Source organism: Notothenia rossii, assembly GCF_949606895.1.
Source record: "Notothenia rossii genome assembly, chromosome: 4".
Taxonomy (NCBI): domain Eukaryota; kingdom Metazoa; phylum Chordata; class Actinopteri; order Perciformes; family Nototheniidae; genus Notothenia; species Notothenia rossii.
Genome location: NC_136902.1, coordinates 26612953 through 26635622, shown reverse-complemented (window position 1 = coordinate 26635622; position 22670 = coordinate 26612953). Strand labels below are relative to the sequence as shown.

At 42.8% G+C, this 22670-nt stretch overlaps 2 protein-coding genes across 6 annotated transcripts in view; both read left to right on the top strand.

Moving 5' to 3' along the window:
• The window catches only part of slc26a6.1 (solute carrier family 26 member 6, tandem duplicate 1), a 21381-nt gene extending 5056 nt beyond the window's left edge, over positions 1-16325 (top strand). For 4 of the 5 annotated variants that reach the window (XM_079674422.1, XM_079674420.1, XM_079674421.1 and 1 more), the window contains exons 8-19: positions 619-701; positions 873-1020; positions 1737-1850; positions 2014-2091; positions 2334-2429; positions 2664-2770; positions 3714-3783; positions 8470-8559; positions 8784-8966; positions 12835-12889; positions 13281-13408; positions 16117-16325. In XM_079674422.1, coding sequence (XP_079530548.1) covers positions 619-701; positions 873-1020; positions 1737-1850; positions 2014-2091; positions 2334-2429; positions 2664-2770; positions 3714-3783; positions 8470-8559; positions 8784-8966; positions 12835-12889; positions 13281-13408; positions 16117-16146 — 1182 coding nt within the window. In that variant the 3' untranslated portion in view covers positions 16147-16325. The remainder of the gene's footprint in view (positions 1-618; positions 702-872; positions 1021-1736; positions 1851-2013; positions 2092-2333; positions 2430-2663; positions 2771-3713; positions 3784-8469; positions 8560-8783; positions 8967-12834; positions 12890-13280; positions 13409-16116) is intronic. The other variant, XM_079674419.1, reaches the window with a different exon arrangement.
• On the top strand, positions 9372-12453 carry LOC307035292 (uncharacterized protein). Its single transcript, XM_079674423.1, has 3 exons — positions 9372-10675; positions 10788-11070; positions 11171-12453. Exons 1-3 carry the CDS (start codon positions 10302-10304, stop codon positions 11822-11824), a joined length of 1311 nt encoding a protein of 436 aa, XP_079530549.1. The 5' UTR covers positions 9372-10301; the 3' UTR covers positions 11825-12453.
• Positions 16326-22670: the final 6345 nt, after the last annotated feature.

The window sequence follows — 22670 nt, the reverse complement described above, 5'->3', positions numbered from 1 at the left end:
AACATTTTCATCACAAAAAACACAATTATAGAATATACATATATCTCCCTCTGGCCATTCTTTCTTCTGATGTTTTTCTATTTAATGTCATTTATTATAAAGATTTTGTAAGCAATTAGTGGTTGTAGTGAGTGTAAGGAATCCAGTGTAATTCTTTGTTAAATATTGTAACCAAAACCCTAGAATTAAGATATTATTGGCAATAGAAATGTTGCTGGTTACTTTAACAAAAAACAAAGAAGCTATATTTTATAATCTTAAAATTACATGGACATGTGGTTTTTGTCATAGTAACGTGATGATTTATACAACATGGATGATTAAAATCTATCATTTATAAAACAGAATATTGTTTACTCTGTGTTGCTTAGCTAAGATACCACACTTCATGATCTTTTGAGTAATGGTGAACTGCAGTGTGATATTGCTTCAACCCACCACTAGCATAGGAAAAGCCATCTAATTATGATAATGTGTGTATGTGTACATCTATGTGAATGTGTAGTGTGTGTAATGTGTAACAGACTAACTGATCTGACATTAAGACTACTGTATATTATCGTATTTGAAATGGGACATTGTGTGCACTAAATGTCACGTCCATTATTTTCCCCGCAGATTGTGCTGGGCACCATGGTGTCCGTGCAGATGGATCTGGCCGGCCAGCACACGGTCCAGGTGGTCGGAGACATACCCAGTGGGTCAGTAGAACTATGTCATGTCTGTTTTTTCCCTTGTCATCAATTAGTCATTTTCTAAAACAAACATTTTTCCTGAGTGTCGATCTTCATTTTGCTGAAGCAGATGATCGTTGTTAAACCAAACAATCTGCCATCCCCTTTCTTTCTCTTCCTCATCCTCCTCTTCTCCAGCCTGTCCGCCCCATTCCTCCCCTCTCTCTCTCAGGCCAGAGAGCTGTTTGTTCCCGCTCTGTCTGTGGCTCTGGTCAGCTTCAGTTACCTCTCAGCCCTGGGTTCAGTGTTTGCCAACAAACACGGCTACCACATGGACTCCAGTCAGGTACATTCATGGCAGTTGTTAATGATCAGTATGTATATCATTATGTGTTATCGGATGGTTATGTTGAATCACTCAATCAGTAAATCACTCCTGAGGCACTGGAGAAATAATGTGAGCTTACAGTGTATTGTTATTTATCCTGGAATAATCCCTGTATTCATCCATCATTCTGTATTTACCTGTAGAAGTACCAGCTCAACAGTTATAACAATGATTTTTTACAACATTTATGAGCACTTCCTGCCATTGTGTGTTCTCCCACCTGTGAGATTGTCAGCCCCTCCCTTGAGTGTCCCCTTACCTTTTGCGTATCTATAGTCCTCGTCTCACTTTGTCCTGTTCCAGTTCGTCTTGTGTCATCAAGAGAGACAGCTTTTTCAATCCAAGAACCCATTGTAGCTTTTTCTCCTTGTCAAGTTTATTTAGTTGTGTGGTTTTGATTAGCTCTTATTACATTGTGCCTCTGTGAGTGATTTGTTGTTGCTCCTAGAAGTAAAGACCTTTTTAGATTTTTGAAACCTGGTTTGAGTCCTGCTTTTGAGTTCCAGTACCTGTGTCACGTTCCTAACAGTTCGTAATTGAAAAGGAGGCTTATTAAAGAAGGATCATTTTGGCAGTAAATGCTATACAGAGGCCTCGGTCCACAGCAACATTTACATATATTTAGCAGATCGCTTGCCTTCTTTTCAAATACCTGTCGTGTGTCTCTGGGTCAGGACCTACTGGCTCTGGGTCTGTGCAACACCGTAGGAGCGATGTTCCAGTGCTTCGCTGTCAGCTGCTCCTTCTCTCGCAGCATGGTCCAGGATAGCATCGGTGTCAAAACACAGGTATTCTATTCTATTCCAAAAGACAATCAAAAACACAAACTCACTTTTGCTCTGAAATGAGTTCTAAAGAAGCTCTTGTAATGACTCTTTTACATATTATTTTCTTCAATGTTGTTTTTTTTCTCTATTTATTTTCTTTCTGTTCTTTTCATCCTATGCTAAGATGGCTGGTTTGGTATCAGCCCTGTTGATTCTGACCATCCTGTTGAAGATCGGTCACCTCTTCGAGCAGCTGCCAAAGGTAATGCTTATATTGGATAACAAATATCTTAATCACATATATTGTTAAGCAAGTAACAAAAGTTGTGAGTTGACAGTTCTCCAGCCTGTATGGCTTCCTATAAACCACCATAGATGACAATGAAATAATGGAGCAAATCAGTGAAGATGTTTGAAAGAAATGTCAAGTCACGCTCCATCTGGAAGAGACTTACCCTCAGGATGACTCATATTCGTTCACTCACACACTGCTGTCTGTTCCAGGCAATGCTGGCAGTGATCATCTTGGTGAACCTGAGTGGCATACTGGCTCAGTTCAAAGATGTGTGTGTGCTCTGGAAGTCTGACAGATTAGACCTGGTGGGCTACACACACACACACACACACACACACACACACACACACACACACACACACACACACACACACACACACACACACACACACACGCGCACACACACACACACACACACACACACACACACACACACACACACACACACACACACACTGACATCATTATCGAAACTCATAGCATAAATTCCTTGATACAAACACTACTGGTTCCCCCCCCCCCTCTCCTCCTCTATAAAGCTGGTGTGGGTCTTCACGCTGATTTCCACGCTGGTGTTCAACCTGGACCTGGGTCTGGCTGTGGCCGTGGTCTTCTCTCTGCTCACACTCATCTACAGGACTCAACAGTCAGTATCATTCAACAGCTCATTTTACATCAGTTACTATTTAATTATTATCAGACCGCATGTTTATTGGTTGCCATTCCGTTCAGTTTTAAAGAAAATAAAGATAATATGCTTATGATATAAAGAAATATGGCTTTGACATAAAAGTCTACTTAAAAAGATAAACATGGAATTATAATATAAAATACCCTGAAATAAATAAATGTTGATTAATGAAATAGAAGTCCCTAAAATAGAAAAATAAACGTCCTTTTATAAAAAATATTATAAAACACTATTCTTTCTAAAAGATATTTTGTTTTGTGACATTTATTTTTATTTTGTTAGCATATTTAGTTACTATTTTATTATATATTTTGGATCTGCATACATTATCAAGGTGGGGCAGTGGTGGCCTTAAAGTTTAAAAAATCCAGCTCGTAACTTAAAGGATCAAATTGGGTCAGTAAAGTTAAAAAACAGCCATCCCCTTCAATAAATAAATACTAATTATTTGATTATACAGGAGTTAAGACTGAGAATCGTGTTCTAAATATACTCTATGTGCTAAAGCTTTATCTTGTAGATTTATTTCGTTTTCATTCGTTTTTACTAATTTCATTATATTTTCTCATGCATCTAAGAAGTTTTGTAATTTCTTTGCTCCTCTCCCTTGTCACCCAGACAGACGCGCACCCTCATTAATAACCCCCTGTCTCTCCCCTCTCTCTCCCCTCTCTCTCCCCTGTCTCTCATCCTGTCTCTCCCCTGTCTCTCCCCTGTCTCTCCCCTGTCTCTCCCCTGTCTCTCATCCTGTCTCTCCCCTGTCTCTCCCCTCTCTATCCCCTCTCTCTCCCCTGTCTCTCCCCTGTCTCTCATCCTGTCTCTCATCCTGTCTCTACCCTCTCTCTCCACTGTCTCTCCCCTGTCTCTCCCCTGTCTCTCATCCTGTCTTCTCTTCCAGCTCCTCCACTCTTGTTTTGGGTGGTATTCCCGGTACAGACTGTTACAGAGACGTGGGACTGTACGCTGAGGTAAGCTCAATCTGTCTCACAGCTCTCACAGCAAGTTCCTAAAAACCTGTTTGAAGAAACCTTTTGATTAAAGTTTGATGTTGCTCACAATAAGGAGAGCAAAGTAAAGCCTGAAGGTAATCAGGAAGTCAAATGAGAGACAAAAACAACGCTTTTAATGCAGACTCAGAATTTGCATCATTTTTCTTTCTGTCTTTCTTCTGCCTTCCCTGTCCATCCATCCATCCATCCATCCATCTTCTCCCGCTTATCCGTGGTCGGGTCGCGGAGGTAGCAGTTCCAGCAGAGAGCCCCAAACGTTCTTTTCCCTGGCCACATCAACCAGCTCTGACTGGGGGATCCCAAGGGGCTCCCAGGCCAGAGAAGAGATATAATCCCTCCATCTGGTTCTAGGTCTACCCCTTGGTCTCTTCCCAGCTGGACGTGCCTGGAACACCTCCCTAGGGAGGCGCCCAGGTGGCATCCTAACTAGGTGCCCGAACCACCTCAACTGGCTCCTTTCGACGCGAAGGAGGAGCGGTTCAACTCCGAGTCCCTCCCGGATGACCGAACTTCTCACCTTATCCCTAAGGGAGACACCAGCCACCCTGCGGAGAAAAACCATCTCAGCCGCTTGTACCCGCGATCTCGTTCTTTCGGTCATGACCCATCCTTCATGACCATAGGTGAGGGTAGGAACGAAAATGGCCCGGTAGACAGAGAGCTTTGCCTTCTGGCTCAGCTCTCTTTTCGTCACAACGGTGCGGTAAAGAGACTGCAGTACCGCTCCCGCTGCTCCGATTCTCCGACCCATCTCACGCTCCATTGTTCCCTCACTCGAGAACAAGACCCCGAGATACTTGAACTCCTTCACTTGGGGTAAGGACTCATTCCCTACTTGGAGTGGACAGTCCATCGGTTTCCTGCTGAGAACCATGGCCTCAGATTTGGAGGTGCTGATCCTCATCCCAGCCGCTTCACACTCGGTTGCGAACCGATCCAGTGAGTGCTGAAGGTCGCAGACCGATGAAGCCATCAGAACCACATCATCTGCAAAAAGCAGTGGTGCAATCCTTAGTCCACCGAACTTTAGACCCCCTCCCCCACGACTACACCTCGAAATCCGATCCATGTATATTACAAACAGGATTGGTGACAAAGCGCAGCCCTGGCGGAGGCCAACCCTCACCTGAAATGGGTCCGACTTACTGCCGAGGACCCGGACACAGCTCTCGCTTTGGGAGTACAGAGATTGGATGGCCCTGAGTAGAGACCCCCTCACCCCATACTCCCGCAGCACCTCCAACAGTGACTCCCTGGGAACTCGGTCATACGCCTTCTCCAAGTCTACAAAACACATGTAGACTGGATGAGCGTACTCCCAGGCCCCCTCCGGGATCCTTGCGAGAGTAAAAAGCTGATCCGTCGTTCCACGACCATGACGGAATCCGCATTGTTCCTCCTCAATCTGAGGTTCGACAATCGGCCTGACCCTCCTTTCGAGTACCTTAGAGTAAACTTTCCCGGGGAGGCTGAGTAGTGTGATGCCTCTGTAATTGGCACACACCCTCTGATCCCCCTTTTTGAAAAGGGGAACCACCACCCCGGTCTGCCACTCCTTCGGTACTGTTTCCGACTTCCACGCAACGTTGATGAGACGTGTCAACCATGACAGTCCCTCAACACCCAGAGCCTTCAGCATTTCTGGGCGGATCTCATCCACCCCCGGAGCTTTGCCACTGTGAAGTTGTTTGACGACCTCAGTGACCTCCCCCCGGGAGATTGGTGTCGATCCCCCGTCATACTCCAGCTCTGCCTCTAACATAGAGGGCGGAGTTGTCGGGTTCAGGAGTTCCTCAAAGTGCTCCTTCCAACGCCCTAACACTCCATCAGTTGAGGTCAACAACGTCCCATCCTTACTGTACACAGCTTTGATGGTTCCCTGCTTCCCCCTCCTGAGGTGTCGGACAGTTTTCCAGAACAACTTTGGTGCCGCCCGAAAGTCTTTTTCCATGTCTTCTCCGAACTTCTCCCACACCCGCTGCTTTGCCTCGGCCACGGCTGAGGCTGCTGCCCTTCGGGCCTGTCGGTACCTTGCAACTGCCTCGGGAGTCCCCCGGGATAACAAATCCCTGAAGGCCTCCTTCTTCAGTCGGACGGCTTCCCTGACCACCGGTGTCCACCAGGAGGTTCGAGGGTTACCGCCCCTTGAGGCACCTAGGACCTTGAGACCACAGCTCCCCGCCGCGGCTTCGGCAATAGAGGCTTTGAACACCGACCACTCTGGTTCAATGTCCCCAACCTCCACAGGAATGCCCGAAAAGCTCCGCCGGAGGTGTGAGTTGAAGGCCTCCTGAACTTGGGCCTCCTCCAGACGTTCCCAGTTCACCCGAACTACACGTTTGGGCTTACCAGGTCTATCCAGAGGCTTCCCCCACCACTCGACCCAACTCACCACCAGATGGTGATCAGTTGACAACTCCGCCCCTCTCTTTACCCGAGTGTTCAAAACATACGGCCTCAGGTCCGATGACACGATAACAAAATCGATCATGGACCTTCTGCCTAGGGTGCTCTGGTACCACGTACACTTATGAGCATCCTTATATTCGAACATGGTGTTTGTTATGGCCAATCCATGACTAGCACAGAAGTCCAGTAACAAACCACCACTCCGGTTCAGATCAGGGGGGCCGTTCCTCCCAATCACTCCCCTCCAAGTGTCTCCATCATTGCCCACATGTGCGTTGAAGTCTCCCAGCAAGATTAAAGAGTCCCCTTCAGGAGCCCCATACAGGACTCTTTCCAGGGTCTCCAAGAAGGCCGTATACTCTGAACTGCTGTTGGGTGCATAAGCACACACAACAGTCAGAGTTTTCCCCCCCATAACCCGCAGGCGTAGGGAGGCAACCCTCTCGTCCACTGGGGTAGACTCCAACAACGAAGCACCCAACCGGGGACTTGTGAGTATCCCCACACCCGCCCGGCGCCTCACACCTTGAGCAACTCCGGAGAAGAATAGAGTCCAACCCCTATCCAGAAGTAAGGTTCCAGAGCCGACGCTGTGCGTAGAGGTGAGCCCAACCAGATCCAACTGGTAACGCTCCACCTCCCGCACAAGCTCCGACTCCTTCCCCCCCAGAGAGGTGACGTTCCACATCCACGTGCCTTCCCTGTGTTAAGGTTTATTGAGTATGTAAGTTGCTTTGGATAAAAGCATCTAACAAGTGACATGTAATGTAATGTAATGTAATGTAATATTTATAGGATGAACATGGTGAGTTCTGTCCTTCTCCACCAGCCTCAACACATCATAGCTATTTTCCTTATAGTCAGTTTTCTAAAGCTATGGACTTCCAATCTTGCCACAAAAGGGTTCATTATGTCATAGTTATAGAGAAAGTGGATGACATAAGCTATACAGACGTTAAAGGATTTTTAAAGGAATACAATCATTAAAGAGCTGACAAAGTTCACAGCTTTGTCAGAAGCTATGTATGCATGGGAAACCACATCTGGATACCATATTCCCCCATGTCAGTAATCAGAAAAAGTGCTCTCTTGGATTATTTTATGGTGGATAATAAATGCTCAAGTGCACTGTAAGGTGCCCCAATGTCCAGGTAAAGGAGATAAAGTGCCCCAGGGTGCCTTTTCAATGGAGAAAACGTGAAGCATTGCCATATAGCAGCTGGTTCCTTTTTCTTCTTTGGGCCCCTAATCCTAGAACACGCACATTTTACTTATATGTTCCTGTTTTGCAACCATACATTTCTTCCATAATAATACATAAGTATGGAATGAATAGGACAATAGGGGGAAGACACTTGACACTGGAGAAAATGAATGCAGCAAAGAGTTAAAAACACCTCAGTCAGTCTTATTAATCACTTCTCCAGGTCCCGTCTTTTATCTGCACACGTTACACACTCATTATTAAACTAGAGCACATCGTCTGCAATGCAAATGCACATTCACACAGCAAGCATCTGATGTGTAGTAACGTGCAGGCGTGTAGATCATTGTCACTCTGAGTAAATGCAATGTTTTCACATAATGGAAAGGCATTCATAAATATAAACCAGTTTGAGAAGTATATATGTTGCAAGCTATCAAAACACGGTGTCTTCCACCAAATAACACAACCAATTATTTTGTAATGTTCCGTTTTTCATAAATGAAGCACTCTGTCGCGGAGCCAAAACACACTCAAATACATCCCTGGCTGAGAAACGCCATCTGTCCCACATCAAAATCCTGAACTGTCACCAAAAGCAATCTGTTTGGGCTCAGAGCAGAGAATCCCTGTCAACATCGCCGCTCTGTTCCCTCCACCTGATCTCCCCTCTGTGAAATACCCATCATACATCAGTGGTGGTGCATGCTGCGGATATCTGTGAAGAAGTTCTCCCTCATTTGGTTCTCTTTCTTTTTTGTTGTCTTTGATGCGATAGCCAGAGCTTTTTTAAACTTCAGATCTGTGTGTCCCTGAAGTAGACATTTATTAAAGGGGTATATATGTTTCAAAGACGGTTTCAAATGCATTTATTCCTTACTCGGTTTGTGCCATTTGGGTAGCAAATACAGACTTTAAATGCAACATATTTAGCCAATTCTGATCCAGGGTGTCGCTATTGAGCCAAGGTGTAGAATGCAGGTGCAACATTAAGACCTGCGTGTGTCTCTGTTGTTCTTTATGTTTTTCAGGCAAAGCAAGTCCCTGGAGTGACCATACTCTACCATTCCAGTCCTATTTATTTTGCCAACTCTGAACTGGTCTTCACACAGATCAGACAGGTGCCAACACACACACACACACACACACACACACACACACACACACACACACACACACACACACACACACACACACACACACACACACACACACAAACACAAACACAAACACAAACACACACACACACACTCAATGAAATAAAAGAGGATCATTCAGATCAAATCAAGAGTTGATGTTTAGTCATAGAGTTGAGATGAATTTGACTTTTCCTCCCCACATCCAGACAGTGAGTCGTGATCAGAAGGAGAACCCAGCTGGAGTCCAGACCTCTACCTCCCCCTCCCCCTCCCCCTCCCCCTCCTCCTCCCCCTCATCAGCCGAGACGACGACACACACTCATTGCTTGGTTCTAGATCTCAGCTCTGTCACCTTTATGGACTCTGTGGCCAAAACAGGACTCTGCAAGGTGAGGGAATTATAAAAGTCATCTTCAGTTTTTTTAACTAAACACCCCAAAACATCTCGTAAATGATTGATTTGCATTCTTGATTATTGTGGTTGGCACTAATTAGCATGTTGAGTTTGCACCTTTTGTGCCCACAGATTGCCTGTCAATCAAACGGTGTGGGTGGGACATTTGACCTGATATTACCTTTGAGTTACTGCAGCTGATGCTCTTTCTTTCTCTGAGAATCAAACAATCGCTCATGCAACAAATTATATTTCTTACAAAACACCTACTTCATGCTTTTGAATCCCTTTCTACTTTTTCAATGTCTTACCAATGTGATAGTTTGACACTTTGTTTGCTGGAAATACTACATGTGCAAACAAAACAAAAAATAAAGCACATTAGTTGTTTCAAGTTATTTTTAGCTTGACTAGATTTAGCACTTCAGTCATTTCTGTTAAATTGGAAACATCACTGTGTTTGCTCTTAAACTGCCCATTCTCAATCTGTAGTGGTCAGTTGCCGTAATGGTTGGCTGTCCTCACACTGGCTCCTCTCTGCGGATCAAAGACTCTGACAATAAATTATTATTTACAGTTTTTCTCAATCGCTAAACCCACTATTTAGAATCAAAATTCCTTTCCTCAAACCAACAGCACAGCCATCGAAACAGAAAACCATTTCTCTACAACAGTATACCATTTCTCATTGATATCACACAAAATGCAGATGCTAAGCAGTGTTTTGCAAAACAGATCACACAATTCTCTAACTGAAGTTACAATTCTCTACACAAAGATCAAAAATCTGTTGTGTAACTCATGTCTACAAAACAACAAATAATCTTCTCACAGTGGATAACACTTCCTCATAAACTTAGACCATAGCTACACTAATTGACACTTGATGTGCAAAATATTAACACTTGTTATCAGTCAATCACCCCATTGAAAAAGGTAACTCCATGGAATGTACTGTATACCTTACAGTAATGATGTTACATTGAAAACATTTACATGATAGAATTTGCATGACTGTACTTAAAATATTTTTTTAAATGGTGCCGGTAAAGCTATAATAGTGTTGATATGACTTGCATAGGTCTTTGAGATGTTCATATGGGGAGGATTAGCTATAGCTGATACAACATTTTTACAGTCAGTAATTGTGGTCTTTTCCTTTTTGCACATTGAGAAATGTTTTTTTTTGTATTGGGGTGAATTGAGTACTTCACTTCCATGTAAATGAATTGCTCACAGCTGACATCAATGAATTTCCTATAGTAATTGTAATTAGTGAGAATCCTATAAAAGACCTCCCTCACTTCAGTAAGATGTTTGTGTAAACAAAATGGCTGATCGAGTAGGTAGAGGAGCTCTGAGAGGAAGAAGGAACCCTGTTGTTCAGCGAGGAAGAGGGAGGGCTGATGTTCAGAGAGGAAGAGGGAGAGCTGATGTTCAGAGAGGAAGAGGGAGAGCTGATGTTCAGAGAGGAAGAGGGAACCCTCATGTTCAGAGAGGAAGAGGGAGGGCTGTACGTATGCGTGGTGGAAGAGTTGAAAGGGGACCAATGCGAACAGTAGTTTCGGACAACACCCGTGCAACTATTGTGGACCACGTCATAAACCATGGCATGTCCCTCAGTGAGGCTGGCCAAAGGGTTCAGCCCAATATACCGAGATCAACAGTGGCATCCATTATTAGGATCTTCAGGCACGAAAATAGGTAAGCTACTGTAACCCTTTTTTACAGCACTTCATGCATTTCTATTTTGATGTAGGTTTCGATCACTGTTTTTATATTACAGTACATAACATTCTCAAATATTTATTGATAGAACTGAAAGAGCACCCCGCTCTGGTGGCAGACGAAAGGCCTTTACTCCAGAACAAGAGTCTGCCATTGTTGATATGGTTGTGGCCAACAATGAAATCCGCTTAAGGGAGATTCAGGCCAGAATAATTGCAGACCAGGATGTCTTCAGTAACATTCAGTCTATAAGTGTTGCAACCATTGACCGGGTGTTAAAGAGGCAACACCTCAGAATGAAACAGATCTATAAGGTTCCTTTTGAACGCAACTCTGACCGTGTGAAGGATTTAAGGCACCGGTATGTACAGGTAAGGACCTCAATCACACTGATGGCTTGCCTATATTTTTAGTATGTCTGACTGCTTACAGTAATGTAAAACGGTCCTCTGTTTGTTTCATTTTCTTTAGCGAATGATGGAGCTGGAAGGCAATGCATTACCACATGTTTTTGTATATGTGGATGAAGCAGGCTTCAACCTCTCCAAAGTGAGGAGACGTGGGAGGAACCTTATTGGGCAAAGAGCGACAGTCTTTGTTCCAGGCCAAAGGGGAGGAAACATAACATTGTGTGCGGCTATCTCGACACAAGGCGTCCTTGCTCACATCCCTTTAATGGGAGCATATAACACGCAACGTGTCCTTGCCTTCCTGGATGTCCTGTATGACGGACTTGTGCCACCAGAAGAGAGGGATCAAGTGAGGTCGGTTCACGTGGTCATATGGGACAATGTGGCATTCTACCACTCTCGTGACGTGAGGGCATGGTTTGAGGCTCATCCACACATGGCCATGGAGTTCCTCCCTCCATACTCCCCATTTCTAAACCCCATTGAGGAGTTCTTCTCTGCCTGGAGATGGAAGGTTTATGACCATCATCCTCATGACAGAATGCCCCTTTTGGACGCAATGAATGCTGGCTGTCGAGACATCTCTGCGGAATCCTGTCAAGGGTGGTGTCGACACGCAAGGAGATATTTCCCACGCTGCCTTGCAAGGGAAGACATACGCTGTGACGTAGATGAGGCTATGTGGCTAGACAGACGCCAAAGAGCAGATCAGTAAAGCTATATAGATCTCATTCTCTGCTTTACTGCTGATTTACATCATTTACCCATGTTATTTTTTTCCAGTGTATTGCTATTCGTCTTTTGTTTCTGTTACGGTGCTCTTCTGAAAATGAGACAATAAAAACAATGGCATAGTTACAGTAAGACTCTGTTTTTCCTATATGTAAGTTTGTTTCTCCCAACTTGTCAGTTTTCCGTTCAGTTTCCAATATCGATAGCTTGAGGTTTGTGTATTGATGATTGTAGTCAGTATTTAGTGTGCCACTTAGTAATGACTGTTCAAATAGTCTTCTCATGAGCTGACAAATGTTTGTTTTTGGAGAAGGTATCTGGTTTTGGAAGGGGTATTTTTAGTTTTGAGTGCCTTAGAGCACTTTGCAAGAAATGTATATTGTTATGGTAGAATGGGTTATTATGGTGACCGGAGTTTCAGTTATGAAAACACATTTGTCTCATTAGAGGACAATTTGTTCTGTTTCGATCGACTTATTCTTTTTTGTGACCAGTATTTTCAGTTTTGGTCATGTAAGTGCATTTTGCAAAAGATATTCAGAGTTATGGCAAGTGTGTTTCTGTTTAGATGGCTATGCTCTTGTTTTGAAGAAATGAATTTAGATTCTAAAAAGTGGGTTTAGCGATTGAGAAAAACTGTAAGGCCCAACTAGATGACCAGTAATTGCCAGTTGGATAATGAGGATATGAGACACACCCTCTAATGGTCTCAAACTTCTCCCAGTTTTTGATGAGTCACTAATTTCACTGATATGCCTTTGTTATCTAATACTGTTCTTTGACCTCATTGATAAAAGAAAAAGAAAATTCATTCATCAACCTCACAGACTTTTAACACATATGTAAAGAAAGGTGTGTGTGTGTGTGTGTGTGTGTGTGTGTGTGTGTGTGTGTGTGTGTGTGTGTGTGTGTGTGTGTGTGTGTGTGTGTGTGTGTGTGTGTGTGTGTGTGTGTGTGTGTGTGTGTGTGTGTGTGTGTGTGTCTGTCTACCAGGTTGTAGAAGACTTGGGACTCCAGGGTGTCAGTGTGTGTCTGGCTGCGTGCCCAGGTGAGCATTATGTTTCATGCTCATGTATCTCCTATAGCGCTAAGTCTCTTCACACACACACACACACACACACACACACACACACACACACACACACACACACACACACACACACACACACACACACACACACACACACACACACACACACACACACACACACACACACACACACACTCTTTGTAAAGTTGGGCTGCCATGCTTTCTCAGGTCAGTTTCCCACTACCCTTCCCTTACTGTAGCTCTGCTTGACACATAGCTTTCTTTTTCATGTATAAACCGTAACAGTTTGTGTGCTGCAAATCATCACATCAACACATCCAACCACAAAACCAACCAATATTTTTGTCTCATTTACCTGCATTGTGGAATTGTTCCCTGTGTCTGTCAGCAGAAACAGTGTTATCTAAGCTCCAGACTCAGGGTTGTATACGGGACAGCCTGCTCAGCTCCTGTGTCTTCCCATCGGTCCATCATGCTGTCCAGCGCTGCCTCAGCACCCTGCCCAAGCCCCTGGAGGTACGCATCTGTAGACAAAAAAAGGAACAATTTCAACAGTGTTTTAAAATGATGTATATTTTCTTTGTCCTTTTTCTTATTTAGCAATTAAGATATTTTCTTATACCATTTGAGCCCTAAGAAATGTTTTGTTGAATTGGACCATGAGTTTTCCAGTATTCCTGGAGGCACATTAGAAGGGAAATCCACTCAGCAGTCTGTTTACAGGTGTCAAGAAATACTGCTGCATGTGTGAAAAAAAACATGGGATAAAGTAGGGGTGTCAAACTCAAGGCCCGGGAGCCAAATCCGGCCCGCGACTTAATTTCATATGGCCCCACAAGAGCTTGCAAAGAATATAATATATTTATTATATGGTTACATGCCGCTTTACAGAAACACATTGCCCATAAACTACATGTCCCACAATGCATTTCAAATTAGACTTTTTTCTCGGAATTGGATTTTTCTTTTCAAAATGTTACTTTTTTTTTAAAATGTCACTCGTTTTTCCAGAATTTGGCTTTTCTTTTTAAATAATTTTGTGACTGGCGCACTGAAGAGACTTGCAATTGTTTGCCCTAGACTTCTGCTTTCAAACGTAGTTAATTATGAAGTTATTACCCTGTCCGATAATAATCCAATGCAGAGGTAATAATGTTATATAATACATTATTTTATATATATTAAATATTTATACATTTAAGCAATCATACAAGCAATCATACACGCCTGTACTCCAGTACAGGCGTACGGACCTCGGCGCAAGCGCCTCGGTCCTGCCACAGTACTGCCGTACCAATGATGATGTTCAAGAACGGCCTCAAGTGTATGATTGCGATTCTATTACACAAACTATCATTGTAATCAACAATATCGTAAAATAATTTCATAATGTGGGCTAATTTGCTCCCAAACCTACGCTTTCTGTTTGAGTTCATCTCCGTCAGAAAGTAGTTCCTACAAAGTAGTTCCCATTGTAACGATAGCCGCTCGTCAGTTGAAACAGTCGCAAATCTTTCGTTGGTTTTGTGGTCTGTGTCCATGTCCAACCATTCATCAATAGCGAGGCCCCCAAACAAATCAAAATTAACTTTAAAATCTGACATTTCGTAGCTACCGATTTCCAACGAGAGACATTGTATAACAGTGTAACGGCTGTGTGTCGCTAAACATCGCTATGGAAACCACACGATGTAGGCTCATGGAAGTAGTTTCGGTAGGCTAGTGGCATGTGTAGGCCACTGGATACTTTGTGATTAGGCACGTTCTATTTGATCGTTGTTTGATCGTGGAATCAAACACGCCTATTGACCAACCAGAGAGCTTGCTCAAACCTATGTGTTATAGAATTATTCTTATAAAAGTCAAATCAAGCAATCTGATTGGTTCTTAGCCGTGGTATACTGAGCGTATACCACGGGTAGAATTGTAAGTTTTACTTTTCACAACAAGTCAGTATCCCTCCGTGCCTGAGAAACACAGTATACAGTTGGGCAAACTGGAACAAGAAAGCAGCGGAGAAGTAACAGGGCAGAAAGCCTCCTTTTTACGCAGCGGCCCAGACATACACATCAAACGGCAAAACATATTCAGTGTGCAGTTCCTATGGCATTAGGGCAGGGATAACTAGATACTCTCCAAGGTTTGACATAATGAATTGTGCTACTTTTAAAGCAAGCAAAAACGCTATCGACCAATCAGATTGCTTGATTTGACTTGTCAGTTTTATAAATATATTTAAATTTCTTCCGTTACGAAACAAACTTACAAAGCATAAGATGGAAACATTTAAGATTAACTTCGATGTCCGGGGGGGTCTTACTATGGAGGAGTGGATTGAGCAGTGCCTATCTCCAAAAAAAATAAGCACCTAAACGATGACATGCAGAGCTACGTGAAGAGCAGGTAGACCAACTGGAAAAGTACCACCATTCAAAAGCTTTCTGTTGCGGGTCTTGAAACAAAGCAGAGAAATTATGACCGTTAGTGGCCACAGGTGCGAAAGCTCTCTCCAGAGCTACTGGAAGCCCAATCTCGGGAACCGGAGAAAGTTGAGCAATATTCTCACCACTCCAAGCAGTTGTCGACCCTCCGCTTCGCGTCGGGCCGAACCACGCCCCTTAGCTGTGATATAATGAGCATATACATGTCTGTCGTGAGCTATTGCTTAATTATGTAGTCATATATATAAAACTGGCCCTTTGAGTGCAACCATGATGCTAATGTGACCCGAGTTGAAATTGAGTTTGACACCCCTGGGATAAAGCCTCTAGTTGCCCTCTAATGAGCGGCCTAAAATCTCAGTGCCATTAAGCGATGTGACTTTAGTAAGCTTCAGTTGAGGCTGGAGACTGTAAGTCCTAAAATGAGAAAGACAAATGTATTTGTTGTGGTGTTAAAAATAAGTGATCTTACTAGACCTCTGAAGCCCATTCCTCATGTCTGGTGGAGGTTAGCACCGTGAGGCGACGTTAGCCACTACTAGCATAACACAGAAGAATCCCTGACCAAAATGGCAGCAGTTTAAGAGGCATACTCACCAGGTATCTTTAAGAAGAATAAAAGAAGACTCTCCGGTTCTGCTGCCTCAATTTTGATCCTATTGTACAATGATGTAGGAGTGCAAGATCAGTGGAGTACTCAGTTTACACCTCATTGAATGTATAGTGCACAGCAGCATTTTACAATATATTAATGTTTGTTTATTTGTTTTTATCTCTTCTAAGGAACTTACTTCGGATGCAACTGAATGTTAAATCTACATGACTGCGGCCTTTAATTGTGAATGACAAACAGTTAAGTCATCTCACTGTAACAAGAACACTGTAGTGATAGGTTGGGCTTTAAGTTGGCAGAAACACCAAATATCTCCTTTCATAATATGTATTTTGTGCACTTCTCACACATTTCCAAACAATAAATGTAATTGTTTCATGATGTTCTCACTGAGCTCTTTATTATTATGGTGCGGCAGGAATCAGTCTTTAAACTGGAATCAATGTAGCATGTTGCACTTACAGTTCCCTCATCTTTAAGCAAATGTTTTATAATACGTTTTTAGTTACATTCCTTTAATAAGGTGAATGGTTAGCACAAGCTACTTCAAACTCGATTCCTCCTTTAGCTTATTGGTGGTGAGGTTAAAGGCATGCAACTGGATTTGGTTTGCTTTTTTCTTCTGATGACTGCATTTGATTCAAATTATTGTATCTAATATTCCATAACACATAGGTTTGAGCAAGCTCTCTGATTGGTCAATAGGCGTGTTTGATTCCACGATCAAACAACGATCAAATAGAACGTGCCTAATCACAAAGTATCCAGTGGCCTACACACGCAACTAGCCTACCGAAACTACTTCCATGAGCCTACATCGTACGGTTTCCATAGCGAGTTTAGCGACCCACAGCCGTTACACTGTTATATGTGTCAACTCCTCTCTATCATCTGGAATAGTTCCCTCCTGCTTCAAAACCGCCTCCATCACTCCCATCCTCAAGAAGCCTGGTCTTGACCCTGAGGAGCTGAACAACTACCGACCGATCTCCAACCTTCCTTTCCTTAGTAAAACCTTGGAAAGAGCAGTCGCCGCCCAGCTTCATCAACATCTGTCCAGCCATGAGCTCTACGAACCCCTACAGTCAGCCTACAGAGCACATCACAGCACAGAGACCGCCCTCCTCAAGATCACTAATGACCTCCTTCTCGCTGCTGACTCCGGACAAATCAGTATTCTCATCCTCCTCGACCTCTCTGCGGCCTTTGACACCGTTTCTCATACAGTCCTCCTGAAATGCCTCTCCGACAACCTTGGCATCACTGGCACAGCTCTGTCATGGTTTCAGTCCTATCTCTCAACCAGGTCTCAGTTTGTCAGCATCAGCGGCTCATCCTCCCCCCCGGCCCCAGTCAACCATGGTGTCCCCCAAGGCTCTGTGCTTGGTCCCCTACTTTTCACCATTTACATGCTCCCCCTTGGCCAGATCATACGTCACTTCGGTCTCAATTTCCACTGCTACGCTGATGACACTCAGCTCTATCTCAGCACCTCACCATCTGCCCAGCTCCCTCCACAGTCTCTGGTCAATTGTCTCCATGCCATAAAAACCTGGATGAAAGCAAATCTACTCAAACTCAACAGTAAGAAGACTGAGCTCATGGTTGTGGCCCCCAAGGCACTGCTACTGAAGGTTGGGGATCTCCTCCTCCACATTGACGGCTGTTCCATCTCCCCGTCTCCCGAAGTCCGTAACCTGGGTGTCATCCTTGACTCAACTCTCTCATTTCAGTCACATATCAAATCCGTCACCAAGTCTGCCTTCTATCACCTTAGGAACATCTCCCGTCTACGACCATCACTCTCCGATTCCGTGGCCGAGACCCTCATCCATGCATTCGTCTCCTCCCGGTTGGACTACTGCAACGGAGTCCGGTTCGGGGTTCCCAGTAAAGCCCTGGACAGGCTCCAGTATGTGCAGAACTCGGCTGCCAGGGTGCTCACTCACACCAAGCCCTGGCAGCACATCACCCCCACCCTCATCCACCTCCACTGGCTCCCAGTCAAGCACCGTATCACATATAAACTCCTTCTTCTGACCTACAAATCCCTCCATGCCCTCGCCCCCCAATACCTGTCTGACCTTCTCCGCCACCACACTCCATCCCGAAAGCTACGATCGTCTGGACAGGATCTCCTCTCTACCCCCCGCACCAGGTTGCGGACTTTCGGTGACAGAGCTTTCAGTGTAGCATCCCCCACTCTCTGGAACTCTCTCCCCCCCGAAATCCGCAGCGCCCCAACCTTGGACACTTTCAAAAAAGCCCTCAAAACGCACCTTTTCACCGAGGCTTTCCCCACTATATAGTTAGTTTGATAGGTTTACTTTTCCGCTACTTGCTTGCCCCCCCCCCTAACCTGTCTGCCTCTTTTCCCCTACTCCCCCCCCTACCCGACTTGTAAAGCGACCTTGGGTTTCGTGAAAGGCGCTATATAAATATTATGTATTATTATTATTATACATTGTCTCTCGTTGGAAATCGGTAGCTACAAAATGTCAGATTTTAAAGTTAATTTTGATTTGTTGGGGGGCCTCAGTATTGATGAATGGTTGGACATGGACACAGACCACAAAACCAACGAAAGATTTGCGGCTGTTTCAACTGACGAGTTGAGTGCGTTGGAAAAAAGTCGCAACGAAAAGAGTACATTGGCGTCAACTACCTGGGCTGTCAATCGTTACCATGGGAACTACTTTGTAGGAACTACTTTCTGATGGAGATTAACTCAAGCAGAAAGCGTAGGTTTGGGAGCAAATTAGCCCACATTATGAAATTATTTTACGATATTGTTGATTACAATGATAGTTTGTGTAATAGAATCGCAATCATACACTTGAGGCCGTTCTAGAACGTCATTATTGGTACGACAGTACTGCGGCAGGGCCGAGGTCCGTACGCCTGTACTGGCCTCTCGTGTATGATTGCTTAAATAAAACATTTGTTTATTTGTAAAGATAATCTTGCTGAACAAAACATGTAGGTATCATATTTGTTTGCTGTTATTTTTTGTTTCAACCTACATACCTACTTTTTGGGCATCCTTTATAATGCACCACTTAGCTTAAAATCACCTCAGAAAGGACGCAACCACATTTCCTGGTGTAGGAGGTCAATTTTATATAAAATAATGTATTCATGCCATCACAAAATGTTGTTTGTGCAACCAAGGTTACTACTGTGCACAGCAGAACCTGAAGTCCCCCTTCTCCCCTTGGCTACCGTAGAGCATGCAACGTGTAAATACTAAATAGTCAATAGAGAAATTGCTAATATAAGCTTCCAAAGAGAAGAAACTTAGTAAGAATGTTTCTGATTTAGGAGGAGAGTGCCTTATTCATTTGGCTAAAACTTTAGTTACACAAATAAAAGAAAGAAAAAGTTGACAATGTAACAAATTAATCCGCCACTAGAGTACTGCTGTTAATATACAATACTGTGTTGTGTGATAACGTAGTATACAGATGTAATAACTTGGATGTTGAATCCCTGCAGCAGCTAACAACAGTTACAAAACACACACACAAAAAAATGTATACTGAACTTCCACATACCGAGGATGGGAGTCAACTTTACTTTCATAATCACGTCTTAATCGCTGTCTATCCTGTTCTGTGGTTTGGATTAAGTCATAATTAAATTATCTGGAATTTAAAAATAAACCAGTATGACTGGCATTATGACTCATGATGCCAGTCATACTGGTTTATTTTTCATTTCCAGATGCAGATCGTGTGAATGAAAGAAGTTATGCAGTTATAACCAAGTGCTAGGACACAACAATGATAGAACTACAAAATGTATGGTGGATAGGACACTGTTTCATGCACACTGTTTCATGCACATTGTAAAGACTGATTAATGAGGACTGAAACCTTTCATTTTGGGGGGAAACCATTAATTTAGTTAAATTGTCGTATCTTTTCCCTTGCTTTTCTATTTTTTATGTGTTTCAGTACCTTATATGTTTTGCTCCTTTCCTTAGTTCCTGACTCTATCATAATTGGGCAACTGTTTATGCCAGAAATCATGAAAAGATACAAAATATAAATGAATGCCAAATAAAAAAATGAAGCATTACTGAATAAAGAAGAAACATTTCAAAACTATAGTAAGTGGGTATGCAATAAAAAAATTAATAATGAGTCACTATTGATTCCGCTCTCTTATTGATAAGATAATTACATTAATAAATATAAAAGCTTGTTATCTGGTGCCAGTCTTATGCGCCATTAAGGAGATTAACATGGCTCAAAGTTTATAAAAGTTAATTGCTTAAAACATGTTGTGTTTTAAAAGTGTCCATCTCAATGTAGCCTACTTAATTATTTGAATTAAAAATAAATGTTGAGCAAGCACAACAGAGTAACCCACAGATTGCCTCTGGGTGCGGTCAGGACTCAGGAGTGATCTCTAATCCACCTTTAAACTCACCCAACTGTGACAGCAAGGTTTGAGTCATCAAAAACAATATGTCAAGTTACTCTTTATTGACGAGCCAACATTTTTCTGGTATGAAAACATTTCTGTTTCCATTGTTGCATTCCTCCGACAATTCACCACATCATCTCAGTGTTTTCAGAGCGTTACAATTCATCCCGATGTTGTGTATGGTTACACACTTTTAGGTCAAAACAAAACATCCCGATAAAAACATACTATGTTAATTTATCATCAGACAAATAAATACCAAAGTCACTTTAAACACTAACGAATTGTGGTATTCCAGTAGTTAGACAAATGATAACGTGGTTCTAAGTAAACGAGCTCCGAGTCCGCTGTTCCGAATTAAAACACCTAGCAGAGGATGGTTTCGATCCATCGACCTCTGGGTTATGGGCCCAGCACGCTTCCGCTGCGCCACTCTGCTATCTGGAGTGACTCCATAACTTTATTTAGAAATAATAATCTGCATTTCTTCATTCATTGTCAACAATATACGTCTAAACCTTCTTTTTATACATCCATGGTCTAAAAACCCATGTTATATTGAGTAACCTCAAATGTACAGATGTCCCCTAAACGCATCTCAAGTCCGTCGTACGCAACCCCCGTCAGCCTACAGAGGGGGGACTGCCAGTATTGCCAGTGAAAGAGAGGCTGTTGAGATAAGTTGAGGAAGTCAAGCAACATTTTGACTCAGCAATGTACATGTAGCCTATATAGGGAGAAGTAGCCTACTAATAGATCGTCTACTTTAGTAAAAGTCGCATATTTTGTTACAAGTTCAATCAAAATACTCCTCAGTTATATGTAGGCTACAAAAGTAGGCTATATAATATCATTATACAGATCCGTCCATTTCAGAATTATATAGGTTATGTCATTATTTACTCCGGGTGTAAGTGTAACTAAAGTCTTATTTAAGTGTTGTTTATAAGTCACATTATTAATCAAAATCTGCAAAGTAACTTGAGTAAATGTACTTAACAACTTTACACAACTGGCAAAGTAATGATAATAGTCTATTATCTACCTATAAAACAGACTGTGTTTTTACGAATGCACATTGTTTGTCCCGATAAGTTAACCAGTGACGCCCTTAGATTGACTCTCTTTTGGTGAAATAATAAATGAACTTTAATGACTGAGTTGAAAGGAGAGGTACAAACAAATCATGCAGAGAAAAACATACTAGGTTCATTCATCATCAGCAAATCGTGATCTTGTGTCAACTGTGCCACTTCAAAACACTTAGCAGAGGATGGTTTCGATCCATCGACCTCTGGGTTATGGGCCCAGCACGCTTCCGCTGCGCCACTCTGCTACGTCGTGGAGTGCATGATTTCATTTTTAAAATCCTTCATTTGAATGTCCAATAATATTTAGTACTTAATTGATTGCTCTGTCGATGAATGTTGGACTAAACCGTTTTATATTATTCATCCCAAATGTACAGATGTCCCTTAAACGCCTCTCAAGCGTGGGACGCAGCCCCCCTCAGCCTGCCAGAGAGCAACCTGCAAACAGATCTGTTTGCGACACAAGTTTTGAGAAGATTTTGATAAATTATTCGTTGACTTTAGGCCACTGGGGCTTCTTACACCATAAACTGGGCAAGTCATAGATTCCAGTTGAATTAAAACCGGCTTTCCATTTTGATCATCATTGCACAAGTGGGATTATTCGATGTTAATGTGTTTGTTTCAGAGAGTGCCCCTCTGCTGGCAGTCAGTCAACCCAGACGGGACTCCAACCCACTTACGACTTTGTAGAAGGGAAGAAAAAAAGACCTTAGTGTAGTGTGACTTATTAATGAAAAGATCAGAGTCTCTTATCTACCTATAAAACACAGTTTGTCTTTAAGAAAGCATATTGTTTGTCCTGATACGTTAACCAATGTCTGTTCTGCACTGATAAGGCAAGCTATCTGAATTCACTCACTTTTAGTAATAATAAATCAACAATAAGGCTTTTACTGACTAAGCTGAAATTGTTGACAAATATAATCAAACACAGAAACAATATTAGACTTAAACACACACATAGGACATAATCTAAGGCGTATATTTTAGTTTCATTTTGAAAAAGATTCTCTTGGACTAAGGTGATTAACAAGAAAAATACAAATCTAATTACAATAATTACAAAAACTTACTCTGTAAATGATCAAACATACATGGTCCTATCTAGTTTATACCACTTTTGTTGCTTCCTCTACAGGACAACATGCACTGTTTGAACTTTGCCCTCTCATTCCATAACAATGTCCAACTCCATCTAG

Coding starts and splice junctions, on each gene's coding strand:
- LOC307035292 (XM_079674423.1), top strand. CDS start 10,302: ATGGCTGATCGAGTAGGTAGAGGAGCTCTGAGAGGAAGAAGGAACCCT. Junction 10,676..10,787: donor ATCTTCAGGCACGAAAATAG/GTAAGCTACTGT, acceptor ATTTATTGATAG/AACTGAAAGAGCACCCCGCT. Junction 11,071..11,170: donor TAAGGCACCGGTATGTACAG/GTAAGGACCTCA, acceptor CATTTTCTTTAG/CGAATGATGGAGCTGGAAGG.